At 36.8% G+C, this 14,334-nt stretch overlaps 1 protein-coding gene across 5 annotated transcripts in view; it reads left to right on the top strand.

Annotated features, from left to right (window-relative positions):
- EXOC6 (exocyst complex component 6) overlaps nt 1-14,334 on the top strand; it is a 180,541-nt gene that overhangs the window by 55,632 nt on the left and 110,575 nt on the right. For all 5 annotated transcript variants that reach the window (XM_075130963.1, XM_048857651.2, XM_048857654.2 and 2 more), the window contains exons 6-7: nt 6,632-6,836; nt 11,035-11,190. In XM_075130963.1, coding sequence (XP_074987064.1) covers nt 6,632-6,836; nt 11,035-11,190 — 361 coding nt within the window. The remainder of the gene's footprint in view (nt 1-6,631; nt 6,837-11,034; nt 11,191-14,334) is intronic.

Here is a 14,334-nt window from a genome sequence, read left to right as displayed (position 1 = left end):
GGGCCATGTGTTTGAGACCCCGGAATAGAACAACTCCAGGAAGTCCGGGCTTGGATCTGCTGAAGTCAGTGGCGATTGCCCTGATGCTATACTGGGGTTTTCTCCTCCCTACTCCCATGGAGGAAAAACACACCACCAGCATCTCTTTCTGAAGTGCAGCGGGAGAAAAATTTGGTTTTCCCCCAAACATTACACTATTTGTAGTCCTTTCAGTTCCTGCTTGAGATGTTGCGTCCTCTGATCTAATTGTATTTTGTTAGAAATGGCAGTTTTACTTTAAAAAAAATACTGTTGTCCTGCCCTGTTGCATAATGTGTGTATGCACTGGGGGGCGGTGCACACAGAGTGATTTGATACAGATACAAAAATCTTCTAAGTGCCACTTTGGGCACATTCCATACCAATAATGCTAGTATCCCCAGCCTATATAATTCTAATTTATACATTGAAAAATATACTTTTTATTTTTTGTAACTGTCTTTAGGTTTTATAGCTTAATGTTCAATGCTTGCTTTGTTTTTCCTCCTACAGTTTCATCAGTAGCCCACTCTAGGTAATGGAATCAATAAATAATACTGGTGCCAGCTTTTACCTCCTACGTAATTGTTTATGCTGTACAAAAATAACACCTATTCTAGAGATAAACATTTAATAATTAAATAAAAAGTATTGAGCTACACTCTTATTCTGCAAAAAGAATGCTGTCGGACCCTGCGTGGTATGAATTTAATTAGAGAAGAGAAAATAATTATTTTATTATAATTTCCTTATAAAGTAAGGATATTGTATACTTGTAAATTTGAAACACATGTTAATACTGCAGCTATCTCTTTCCCTGTCTATAGCATCTTTTACAACCCTTACTTTTTAAAGTTTCAGACAAGTAAAGAGTAAACGCACTAATGAGCTTTTAAAAGTTCAGCTGTATTCCTCTTCTCTGGCTTATATTTTCAGTGGCTGTAGGTTAGGTTCCCATGTTAGTTATTTAGATTCCTTTTGATTTTCCAAGAAATCACTATACTACTGGAGAATTTAATTTGATTTCTATAAATTTCTCTGAGTTAGACAGGATATGAAAGAACAAAGAATATTCTCTTCTTATTCAGTCTTTTTACAGTAGTATATATAGCATTCTTCTCTGAGTGGCACACATATGTCAGAGAAGAGCATTATTTTTTCCTTTTTGTAGATTAAGTCCTCTGGCTAATTAAATCGTATCTATCTATCTAATCTATCTATCTAATCTATCTAAATTAGCAACAGCAGGTTTTGGGAGATGGCTGCAATTAACTCGGCCTTAAATCCATGGTCAGAAAGCTCAGTTGCAAAGAGTTTCTTGCTGAAGTACTCTATGAAAAAAGCAGATCTCCTTCAGTGAGATCCGGTAACCTCAGATTCAATTTTCTTGCTCTGTCCCCCATGTCTTCCAATTTTTTCCTGGATTCTCTAGCAATTTTACTGGTTTGAGCTTAAGCCGGGGCACTGGAACAATTTCTGTAGTGGGGGTACTGATATCCGTTGAACCAGACTGTAAACCTTGTATATAATGGAAACCACTTCAAGCCAGGAGGTGCGTTAGCAACCTCAGCACCTCTATTTCCAGCACCTATGGCTTGAGATGAAGATTCTGTGTCTTCAGTGCCCTTAGTTTGGCACTCCACCTATGAATTTCTTTCTTGGAACTCCTCCGTGCCATTTTTAGTATCATTTATTGTTTTATGTGCAGAAGTAATTTAGTCAGCAAGGAGATTTATGCCCTTCTGAACTTTCTTTAGAAAAGTACAGCTTCTGTGTTTCCCAAGTGGGCCTCCCTACTCTATGTACGGGGCTTGGACAACCTGTAAGGGGCCAATTCAGTATCAGAACAAGATAGAGAACTCAGATATAAATAATTTTTATCTTTTTGTTTTCCCACCAAATCTGCTTCCTTACATTATTAGAAGTTTTTGTATTTTGGAGGTGTCAGTGGGGATCAAATCAATCCTATTGATGGATTTCTGGTCCTGATGGGAAGATTTATCAGCCCTCTTCTGTCTTATGTCAGATGACTTCTATTGCTACTTCACATTTTTATATCCTCATAGTTTCAAAATTTGGGTATTAGTAAAGTTACTCTTGCAAGACTTGCTCAGAGGAGGTAGTAACAATTCACGTCTATATCTTAAAAGGAGGAATTTTTAAAATGTTTAAATTTTTGCTTAACTCATTTATATTAGCCCCTTCAGTTTGTACATTTCATTACATTTGCTGAGAACTAATAATGTTTATGACAAAGTTCCTGTGTCCCATTATACATAAATAATATTTTCTAGATTAAAAATTAAAATAAATCACACCATGAAATGATATGCAAAACTCTGTAGCTTAAATCCTAACCTGCTGGTGACCTTCGAGTTATGTCTTCAATTCTTTATCAGAACAGATGTTAAAGGGGCAAGGTCCTGTGTGTGTGTATGCATAGAGAGAGAGAGAGAGAGTGCGCACGCACTCAGGACCGTATATATATAATTAGTAAGCAATTCTAGAATGGATTGAAAATGGATTATGTTAATTTTGATCTTAGAGACAGGTCAAAACCTTCCAGATGAACTAACTGTGCTCTGATAAGCTGATTTGTATAATTTAAATAAAAACCTTTTATATGATTTTGATGCTATTATAGACTTATTCCTTCTTAGAAGTCTCACCATGTGGCCCTCTTGGACATTATTTTAAAAAACAAAAAACCACACACACACACACAAACCCTTTGTATTGAAAACATTCTACTTGCTTTATATAAAATAAACAGAAGGCAAATATACAATAAAGCAAAGACTCCTAATTTACACTTGAAACCACTTTGTTCGCAGTCTACTGAAAGCAGTTGTGTTCTTGGAGAAAGAACAATTTTTTCCCCCATCCTTTGTCTATACTGAATTCAACCATCTTGAGTTGAGAGAATTTACAGCTGAAATGGTTTTTGCTCATGAATTTACAAAAGTTTTCGTACTATTATTTTGAAGTAACATTTAAAATTACTATAATTGAAAGACGTTTTTTTCAGGTTTTACTTTGTACATTTGAAATAACTGTGTATTTTAAATTTTCCATAATGTAGTCAGTCTGTCAGTTCCCTTATTGATTGTATGGGGCTTATAAGGAGAAAGACAAGCTAAAGCTACATCTCAAACAACTAAAATTGAACTAAAGGGGTTATCTTGCATATACTCTAAGAAAAAGATTGCATTTAGAAAACATGTATTAATTAAGCGTGACCTAAACTTGACCCCTTTTCCTTCTTGACTAGGAAGTTTCTGTACCACTTACTCTTGAATTACAAAAGTCAGGATTCAGCCCAAAATAAATGTTTTTTAAATTTATGTTTAAATGGCTTCCATGCTGAGTGGTTGGCAACATTTTTGTTGTCAGAACAATTTATTATCATACCTGCTAATATAGTAGGCTGTCTCATATCGTATATTTTGTATGTTTCCTATGGCTCTCGATAACTTTAAAATCCTGCCGTGGGTTTTAACAGTTCATGGTGTTTATAAGTCTTTCTGTTTCCTGCTTTCTCAAAGCTCTGCAGTCTGTTTGAGAGTTATTCTGTTTTTGTTGTGATTAATTTTTTGTGGGGTAAAATTTTCAGAGGTGCCCAAGTCCCATTTTGAAAAGTGACTTAGGCATTTAGGGGCCAGTGTCACTTTTTGAAATGAGACTTAGGTTGCCAAGTCACTTAGGCACTTTTGAAATTTTACCCAGAGCCAAACAACCCACAAGTGTGTTGAACAAATAAGAGTCTTGGCCCTGAAGAGCTTGCAGTCTGTGTGAGAGCTGAGAAGAAAGATTATTAAATGAAAAATGTTAAATTCCCCACAAAATTAACATTTTTACAATGATCTCCCTCTGAAGATGAAAAATGTTCATGGTATTTCTCCTCTATAAGAGCATGTTGCCATGTATAGTTGATATTTGAACATTTAACAACCCTCTGTGTCAAACTTATTTGAGTTTTGTTTTCTTTGATTTTGCACTATCCTACAAGGGTATTGAAGAATTTAAATGTGGGAAGAGTTTTCGCATTTTTACCTGAGGGGCAAGAGATAAAGAATGCAGTTAAAAATACATTAAAAACTGGCCAACTGGAGACCTAGGGTTCAGTTCATTGCGACGTTCAGTTCCTTGGCATGTTCTGTAGAGGAACATGGATTTGATGTGTTACACAGGTATCATGCTCAACCCCTCGAGGACGGGAGTGTCTTGTGGTGTTCAACAGGAACCTCTCTGTCCAAGTAAGGAGCAGGGCTGACAGTTTGCAAAGTATACATGGCTGTGGGGGTGAATGGAAAGTATGGGGCAACTTCTTGGGTTCTAATGAGAACACACTGGAAACTTTTTGAAAAGAGAGAGAGGTTCTAATAATTAGCACTTAGTGCTTTATGTGTTCAGAATGTTGTACAAAATAAAATGAAATGAACAAAGCCATCTATTTCTAATCTAAAAGGCGTACACAGCATGTTGCATCTGAGGGGTTTCTATTGTTTCCTTAATTTAGTACCACGTTATGCAGGGGAATTTTTTTTTGGCTACTTGGCATTCTTTATTTTGCATCTCTGTCTCTGTATATTAGATCTCCACAGATTATAGGCTCTTAATGTAATGAAGAATTTGGATAGATAGCATGGAATTGCTTGAGTTTTTGAAATATCAAGCTAATCGTAAAAAGAGGCATTTAATGACTTTTTCCCTATTATTTTAAGTCTGTGATTTCCTAATTAACATTATATTAAAATCTGTACATCATTTAAAAGTCCATTGTGAGTAATTTTTTGTTATTGCAACTTGTTGCCCTAGACTATAGCAAATTTAGATGAGTGCTTGTCCTTATTAAAAAAAAAAAAAAAAGTTGTATTCCTGTGGATAAGACTGCTCACTTGGGATACAAGTTTGGGAGTTCAAATTATCGTGGTTGTACATCATTTTCAGAAACAAATAATCATTTTTCTTTTAATTTGATATATGACAAAATTCTCAATTTATTTTTCTAAGCAAAAACAAAAAGCTACATTAATAGTTGAAAAATAAGTGAGCCATATAAAGATGAAATGTTTTTAAAAGGAAGACTGTTGAAATGGGTTAGCTGTCTGAATATCCTTTTAAAAAAAAAAAAAAAAAAAGATAGTTAAGGCTAACTTGCTCTCCCCCAAATCCTTTAAGGTCATAAATCCACTTACATGAAGTGAGAGGGGTAAAAATCCTAATTTTGTCTTTTAAAATTTGACCTGTTAAAGGAATACAGTTAGCATAAAATTCACATTACAGTACTTTCTGAACAATTTTTGCCTACTATTATTACAAATCATATCTGAGGTCAGATCTTGCAAACATGCACACTTTATTTACATGAGTAGTTTCTTTTTAAGTCAGTGTGGGGGACTATTCACATAAATAAGGGTAGTTATGTACAGCTGTGTTTGCTAGGAGAGAAGCCTTAAGATAACTGTAACTGAAAGATTAGAGAAAAGTATATTTATCAGTTTATTTTGTGCACTGACTGTCACTTTGAGTATAATCCGTTTCACTGCATTTCCCATAGACAATCAGTTTTTCTTACTGTTTATGTGGGGACTTAGCAGCAACTGAAATTAGTATTAAATCCATTTTAAAAATTTATTACATTTCAATTTGAGTTTCCCTTTAAACTCAGTTACCCTTACATGAGGTTTCACAACATGTTTAACTATTAATATACTGTAAAACATCTTCAACAGATTTTTCCTCTTAATGGCTAACATAGATTGTGAAGTGTTTTTTTCTTGTACAGCATACTTCTGCTGTTTGTGCCACAAATGTGCTGCAAGTCTCCATAAACAGAGCTAGTTTTTTTTAAATATACAGTACTGTACATTGCCAAAGCATAAACAGATACATGGCTTGCAGTGAAAAAGTGCATTGTTGAACAGAATATTCATGGAGGAAAAAGGTGGTGTATGTATACATTTATTTCTCTAAGGATGGTGAGGCAGATACGTTTAGGGGTAATCTTTTATTTGTGATTTTTTTTTTAATTTGTGGGGTAGGCACCCCAAGCACTGGATGGGTGCTCACCATTGTATTTTAGAAAAACAAAAAGAAATTAATAAAAATATGGTTAGTAGCAATGAGACAATAAATTAAGCTAAATAAACAGAACTAACTAGATTTTATTATATTAAGGTCCCAATTCTTCAAGCTTTTGTGAGTAGTACAAGGGGTTAGTTTGAGCAGAACAGTTTGTACAGGTGGAGCCTAATTTTGTACTTAAGAGTACTTTTAACTGTTTTGAAAATGACTGGATTTCAAATTGACAGGGTCACTTTGCCTAACTTTTTGTAATTTAAAACATTAGAAAAGGTTGTCTCTTTCACCAAAATAAGTTGGTCCAATAAAAGATATTAACTCACCCACCTTGATTTTCTAACTAAACTAACATCTTTCTAAGACTGATCTTTTTTTAAACATAAATCCTTTGTAAGTATAAAATGCTTTAATCATATACTGTATATTGATATGTATGATTCTGATGGCTTACAAAACCAAAAATAACAAAGCATGCTTCCTTAAAATTTAATAAGATGTCTTTATAACCTGCTTTTTAAACTCTTTACAGATATTATTCTGCTTTAAAAACAATGGAACAGTTAGAAAATATGTATCTTCCTAGAGTTAGCCAATATCGTTTTTGCCAAATAATGATAGAAAACCTTCCAAAACTGCGTGAAGAAATTAAAGAAATTTCCATGTCAGATCTCAAGGACTTTTTAGAGAGTATTCGAAAACATTCTGACAAAATAGGGGAAACAGCAATGAAACAGGTAAGTTACATAAAATAATTTCATTCTTGTGAAAAATTATTGAATTATGTTAGACATAACATCAGTGTATTAATCTCATTTATTGTACAAAGAAAAGGAGTACTTGTGGCACCTTAGAGACTAACGAATTTATTGTTAGTCTCTAAGGTGCCACAAGTACTCCTTTTCCTTTTGCGAATACAGACTAACATGGCTGCTACTTGAAACCTACCATTTATTGTACAGATACTTAAAAGTGTGCTTTTTTCCCCTTGCGCTTCTCTTTCAGATTTTTTCTGTTTTTCTCTTTTTTAAAAAAAATTTGAGCACATGGGATAGCAATATTCATTTAAAGCAGCTCAAAAGTCAGAAAATGGTGTGTTTTGGAAAAGTAATGATCAGCAGATTTATTCCTTTTTTTTAAACACAAAAAATATAATTTCAGAATTTCTAGTTGCCAGATGAAGTGTGAATTTTATAGATAGTGAATGTCTCCTTCCCCATATGTTATTTCAGGAGAATAGGAGACTATTACAGTTTAAGTCATAAACCTGTTTAAAAGTGACTGAGGCCCCAATGCTATGAACCTTTAAGCCTTGAATAGCCTTAGAAAAATGAGATGCTTTTTTCAGTTGAATTAGTTAACTTGATTTAGTTAGTGTGACTTGAAACACTCCTTAACACCTATGGTATGTCTACACTTCTAGACATACATTCATCTAGGCATGAAGCCATCAGCCCATAGGAAACTCCTAGTGCAAAATGCTACAACGCATCTCCTCAGCAGCACAGATTACCATGATCACTCAAGCCTGTCCTCTGCTCCATGTAGTGGCTTCCCATAGAACACTGAGTCAAGTGTAAGGTCTCAGTTCTTATCTTCAAGGTTCTCAGTGGCCTGGGCCCAAGATATTTAAAAGATTGCATAAAGCTCAGGGATGAGGACTGTGGTCAACAGCTGTGTAACTTGAGCTCAGTAATGCTTTCTTCCACTGGTAAAGGTCATCTGTGTAGGAGAAAGCTTTCTTGCAGGCTCATCTGAAACTGTGGAATGAACTCCCACTGGAACTGTGGACCTTCACAAACGTTCTGCTCCAAGTGCAAGGCACACTTCTTTGACTGCCTTCTCTAACACAAACACACAGCAGCTTGTACATAAAAAAAACCAACCCAACAGCAACAATAATAAACCCTACCAAAACAAAAAACTTTACTGCACACATTTATTTTTTCCCCCGAAGAAAGGATGAGAGAGAGCGAACCACACTTGACTGATGTTAGTCATGTTGTTTGATGCACTACTGGAAGGTACTCAGATATTATGGTTATGAGGGCAGTATGTCTACACTGCATTGTAAACCTGGGTCTGTGGGGCATGTGCTTGTGGATTCTGTTTCCAAGTCTGCACTTGAGTGTCTGTGCTGCATCATAAATCTGGATTTACAGTTGCTGGACCTGAGTCTCACAACTGTGCTAACATGTCCATATTGCACTACACAGACATTCTGATTAGGGTCTGTGGCTTGAACTGTGTCCACGGTGCTGAATATCAAGACTTGGACTCAAGTCTCAGTGGGACTCGTGCTCAGACCTGCCCTCCCGGGTGGGTCCAAGAACCCAGGCCCTGAATGATTGCCAATCAGAGTCCGACAGATTTGTGGGTGGATGATAGGTGGCTCTCGGCTCAAACCTGAGTGGGCCAGGGTTTAAAATGCAATGTAGAACAGAACAGATTTTTTTGACTTGATGTTAATTGATTACCAGTTAACTTGAAAGAGTTAACATGTTTGTAAAGCTAATATGGACACTTCCCAAACATTTTTCCAGATTACCAGAATTTGTATTTTATGCAAGGCTGAGCCAGCAAATGTATTAAAACTACAACTGCCATTTCTTCACTACGATTTTAATATGTTTAAAATACACCTTCTTTCCTAGTGTAGACACAATTTAGCATCTGTACAACTGTGTTGGCTAGTCGAACATAACCAGGAGATGCAATTGTAGAGGTATTAAACTGTGGCTACGCTAGGGCTTTGTCTTCACTTAGGGAAAAATAGGTGTATTCCTAACTTGAGTTAACCAACTCTAGGACTACAAGGCATTTTATAGTTTTTCACACAAGTTAGCAGATCAAGTTAAAGTCTAGGTTCCATAGTGCTTTTGAAACTTTTCATATATATTTAAAAACTCTTAATGTGTGCTGAGTTACATACTGTACGTTATATTTTTTAGTTAGTCTTTCCGTGTACTGAAAGAAAGAATATTTGTTGAGCTATTTTATTTTTATGAAATAAATTAAAACATTTCTAAATCTCATTTGCAGTACAGATGTAATAAGTGAGAAGTTCCTAGTTGTGGTTCTAATGGGAAATTTTGTCACAAAAACTTTTGTAAAAAATTGTCCTGTTTTTCAGCAAAATTTAGACCAGATTTAGTTTCCAGTTTACTGATCCTCTGTTGAAAGCCAGTTTTAGTTTTGTATTTAAGATAGTGATGAGCAAACAACAAAACATGTGAAGGTCCAATTTAAACAAACATCCAAAATTTCATATTCTTATTGGAAGCTTATCCATACAATATGAATCTTTGAGACTATAACTCCCAGAGCCTGAAACTCACTTTTCACATACACATGATTCACTTTACTTGCTAAACACTCTGCCTGCATTGTCTTTTTGGGTGAAAAGGGAGATGGAAACCAAGGAACCTTTTCCCATCTCTGATGAGTATCCTGCCTCTTAAGAAGGAGACTTGGGGCTGCTACGCACCTCCAGCTGTGTAGACCTCAAAGGTTGCTGAGCCCACTGGTTGGTTAGCTTTCTTTTCAGAGGGAGGCCCAACGTTATATTATCCTTACCTGCCCCCATCATTGGGTCTTCCTCAGGGTGTTGGCCAGGCAGTTTTCCTTCCTTTTATTGCCCTCAAAATTCCACTCTTGGTTTCAGTTATCAAGATGTGGCAGAACTTCCAACTCCTGTACTGTGGTGCTGCAGGTCCTAGTAACCCCTCCATTAACTTCCAATTATCTGGTCACTTTGAAATGTAAAAGGGACTTGTGAGGTTTGTAGCCCTCAGTGAGGTGCAATATTATAATTTCCTAGAGTAGGTAAGATCCCTTCCTCCTTGCAATATTACTGGTTTTTGTGGGAATGGAAGGAGAATTGTTGCACATTGAATTCCTGGTTCCTTTGACATTTTAAAGCAGTGAGCCTAGTGGAACCCAAGGAAAGGGGTTACTGTGTCCTATTGCACCAGATCAGGGAGATCAGTTATCTGGTCTCTTATGATGATTAATAAGACATAAAGGTGGTTTTGAGATTGGGGAGGGAAGATGACAGCCCTAGCTCCTCTCTCAGGTACCACCAGTACTGGGAGGAGAGAGCAGATTGCTGGCATCTCCTGAAGGAGAGAGACTGCCTGAGGCAGGGAGAGGACTGTCCAGCAACTCTTCCCAACCTAAAATAATCTGCCACTTCAGCACAGAAATAGCAGTGGTTTGGTGTGTGATGTGGTGATTGCAATAGGTAAGTTATTAACCAAACATTTATGATCCTTTAAGTTCAGTTTGGGCTGGTTATATTTTTCAAGCTGGTTTGCCCTTCTGTAATTTAAGCTTCTTAATTCTGTTTTTAGTATACGGGGCATTCTCTTTTGGCTTACAAGAGCAAAATTTCTGTGTAAATGTAGCTATGGTGTTATGGATGAAATATGATTACAAGATTATACTGAGTCACATTTTCATATTTCTTGTAATAGTAGAAAGAATAGACATAAAATAAGTTCTAGATTTCTACATATGATTCTTCTCAGTTAAACTAGGCCAAAATCTGTCTAGTTGGAGACAGCTAACTCTATAATAATTTTATTATATTTAAATATTTGTCTTTTATATGCAGTATCTGGTTAGTAACATAATCACATGATAATTTTATGATTATTTCTTTAAAATTACATTTTGAGAATTTAAAAAAAATTGGTGAGGTTAACCTTTGAACTCATTGTAATTGCAAGTTGATTGAAGACATAATCTTCAGTATTTGCATGACATGTATGCCTTGGAGTTGTACTGATCCGTGCTCACTAAAATAAATATGTGCCAACTGCATACGACTCTACAGTCTGCCTTTACAGTCATAGCGTATATTCAGTTCTGTGATGATTAATGAAGTTTGCAGTCCCTCTCTTTTGATATTAAATATATGTCTTGCTAAAACAGGCACAGCAACAGAAAACCTTTAATACAGCTCTTCAGAAACAGAATAATGTAAACTATGGGAGGAATATGTATGCAATTAATGGCAGAGTTCCAGAACCCAAGTATGAAATTACATCCAAGCGAACACTTGAGGAAGAGGATGAACATGAAGAAGAGGTAACTTAGTATTAAGTCAATATCATTCATTTAAAGTGAAGTCTATAGCGTTAATTGAATATTTTTGTTGTACAAATGTAGGCCTTTGGTCCTACAGTAAGCTCAGCATGGATAGGGTTCCCCCACTGAAGTCCATAGGGCTCTGTGGAGGAAAAAAGATCCCCCTTATGGAGAAGTTTTTGCTGGATCAAGGTCTTGAAAAGAAACAAATCAAGATGTTAATTATATTTATGCTACTTGTATAACAATTTTATGGACATTAATGTGAGTATAACTTGTAATTCTATAGAGTTCAATCATAACTTATCACTTACTGTACCATATCTAGTCACTGTATGTGATATGTAACCTGTTAGAATTGTCTGACATGTGAGAATATTCTGCCACTGCTGTAGCCATTATGCTTCTGTGTTTTTAGTGGGTATTAACCTGTTAAAAGAACAGTTATTTGAGTCCTGGTCCCTATCTGTATTCCATTGTGGGCGTACATGCACACCATCATCTGAGACTGGAGTGTCCTTCAATCTACTCCTGCACAGTTCTCCTCATTCTGCTGTAGACCAAAAGTGTAAGTGGCCGTATGGACTGACTACCTCTCCAGTTTCCTTCTACTACCCATGATGTAAGATGGAAAGCTCCAGTGTCCAGAAAACTTGCTTCCTTCACAGATTACCTGTAAATAGTTATAAAATAACTTATAGATTAATAGTTTTAATAGGTAATAGTCAGTATAGCTAGAATTGGAAGTCACCCCCCAATCCATACCCTCTGAGGCAATTATTATGCCCTGGATCCAGGGCTTCAAGAATCACGCCTCATGCCCGCTTCAGAATGGTAACACTGTCAACCGTAGTCTCATCACTGACTGAAGGAGACTGGTTCACAGTACTTAACATGAAAGATGCCTATTTCCATATAGACAGCCATCTTTCACATAACATCTAATCACACAGCTTTGTTCAGTTCAAAAACATCAGTTCAGGCATGTCTCACTCTCTTCGGCCCCGTGGCTGCCTGTACATACGTAACACCATCTGCAAGGCTTTGACTTCATGCCTTATAAACCTGGCTCAAGAGAGTATAGATCCCTTGCTGAGACAGCATGAAAAAATGAGTACCTGTCCCTGAGAGAGTACAGGGCTTGCTAAGCTGGTAGGAAAACAGCTTCCATGTGCATATGGGAGTCTCCTTCACTTCACCTCCACCACAGAAGGTACTAATCACAGATGCCTCCCTGTTGGGCTAGAGCACCTACCTGGATGAACATACAGTATGGAGTGCATGGACTGTTTGAGATACAAGGGTACGTATAAACCTTTTTGAACTATGAGCAGTCCACAGAGCTTGTGAACATTGTTTACTATACATTTCAGCAAGACATGTGCAAGTACGATTCAACAGCATGTTGATGGTATTATATATCAACAGACAAGTGGTGCAGGATCCACCACACTATGCACAGAACACTACAGGGCATCAAATGGCCAGATGATCGTGCCCAAATGGCCCAGACAGTTCTGGGTCTACAGCATTTTCCACGTGTCAGCGGAACCATACAGAGCAATTAAATTCTTCTCAGACATACTAATCCTGAATGAGGGCAAGGTACTGCACCCCAGCTCAGTATCACTCAATCCCCCAGCATCGTGCTTGGTGTTTGGATGGGCACAGAACACAGAAATAACATATTCAGAGGTTATTCAAACCATCCTCAACAACAGTAGAAGGGAGTCCCCTAGAAGGTGCTATGTGCCAAAGTGAAGAAGAATCACAATCTTGTGTCAGCAGCAACAATTAACCCAAGAAAATTTGGACATTCCCAGCCTTTTGGAATATGAACTTTCCCTTAAGACCCAAGGGCTTTCTGTTAGTTCCATCTATGTTCATCTGGCGGCTGTTACCACCCCACCCCAGTCAACAAACATTCCATTTTCTTGCATCCAGTTATATTTCCCTTCCTAAATGGACTGATCAGAACCTTTCTCCCCTCCACATAACAAAATCTACACCAGCATGGGACCGTAGTTTAGTCCTGGCAACATTAACAAAGGTTTGTTTGAATCAATGGCCTCATGCTCTTACTCATCTTTCTGTGAAGGTTGCATTCTTCATCATGATAATCAGGGGTCCTAGAAATCCATTTTCTGTGGAAAAACACGGAATTTGCATTTTTACAGAGAATCTTTAGTTTTTCTATTTTGTAAAAACATATTAACTATTAATTAAATTTTACTGAAAGTACCAGTGTTACTTATTCCAATGGTGCCCAACCTTATTACACAGGAGGGCTACTGTTCACAACCTTGTGTGGGCCAAACAGATTCTGCACATTTTAATAAAATTTCCGCTGTCAGTGGGAGCCCTGCAGTCCATGGCTGACAGCGGCAGCTTTATTCTTTGTGCATTTAAAAAAAAATTCAGAAAATATAGAATACAGGCATAGAAGTATTTGGCATATGTAAGAACAACAAATTGGAATTCTGTAAATTTTATTTTATTATAATGATTGATGGGACTGGTAGGCTTCGAATGTGCTTATAAATTGTAAAAATATCATTGTGTTCAACTGATAACTATATATTGTGGCTAGGGAAACTAAAGTTCAGCATTTCATTGCAATCACAGAAAAACATGGATTTTAATGATTTTTTTTATCAGAGAATTTTGGTTTTTTATCACGCAAAACTAGGATCCCTTGTGATAACATCAGCTAGAAGAGCAGGGAACAGAGAGCCCTGATGGCTGACCCTCCTTATACTATCTTTTATGAAGAGAAGATTTCACTGAGGTTAAGCCCCAAATTTATGACTAAGGTGATCTTAGAATTTAATTTAAACCAGACGATCCATCTGCCTGTTTTCTCACCGAAGTCTTAACGATATCAGGGTAGACAGGGGCTTCACACTTTAGATGTGCAAAGAGTAGCTAGAACAAAATATTTTAGAAGATTCCCTAGACTGTTTCTATCCCTTTTGGAATGCATGAAAGGTGAAGCAATTTCTGCTACGGAGAGGGTCCAAAGGGAACTCCAGTTGTATCCTGCTATGTTATGAACTGACCAGCATCCCTCCTCTGCAAGGCATCAGAATCTACTCCACTAAAGCACAGGCAGTGTCAGTGGCTTCTCTGAACTAGGTGCCTCTA

The sequence above is a fragment of the Caretta caretta genome, chromosome 7 (genome assembly GCF_965140235.1).
Source record: "Caretta caretta isolate rCarCar2 chromosome 7, rCarCar1.hap1, whole genome shotgun sequence".
NCBI classification, from domain to species: domain Eukaryota; kingdom Metazoa; phylum Chordata; order Testudines; family Cheloniidae; genus Caretta; species Caretta caretta.
This window is presented reverse-complemented; position numbering and strand designations above follow the sequence as displayed.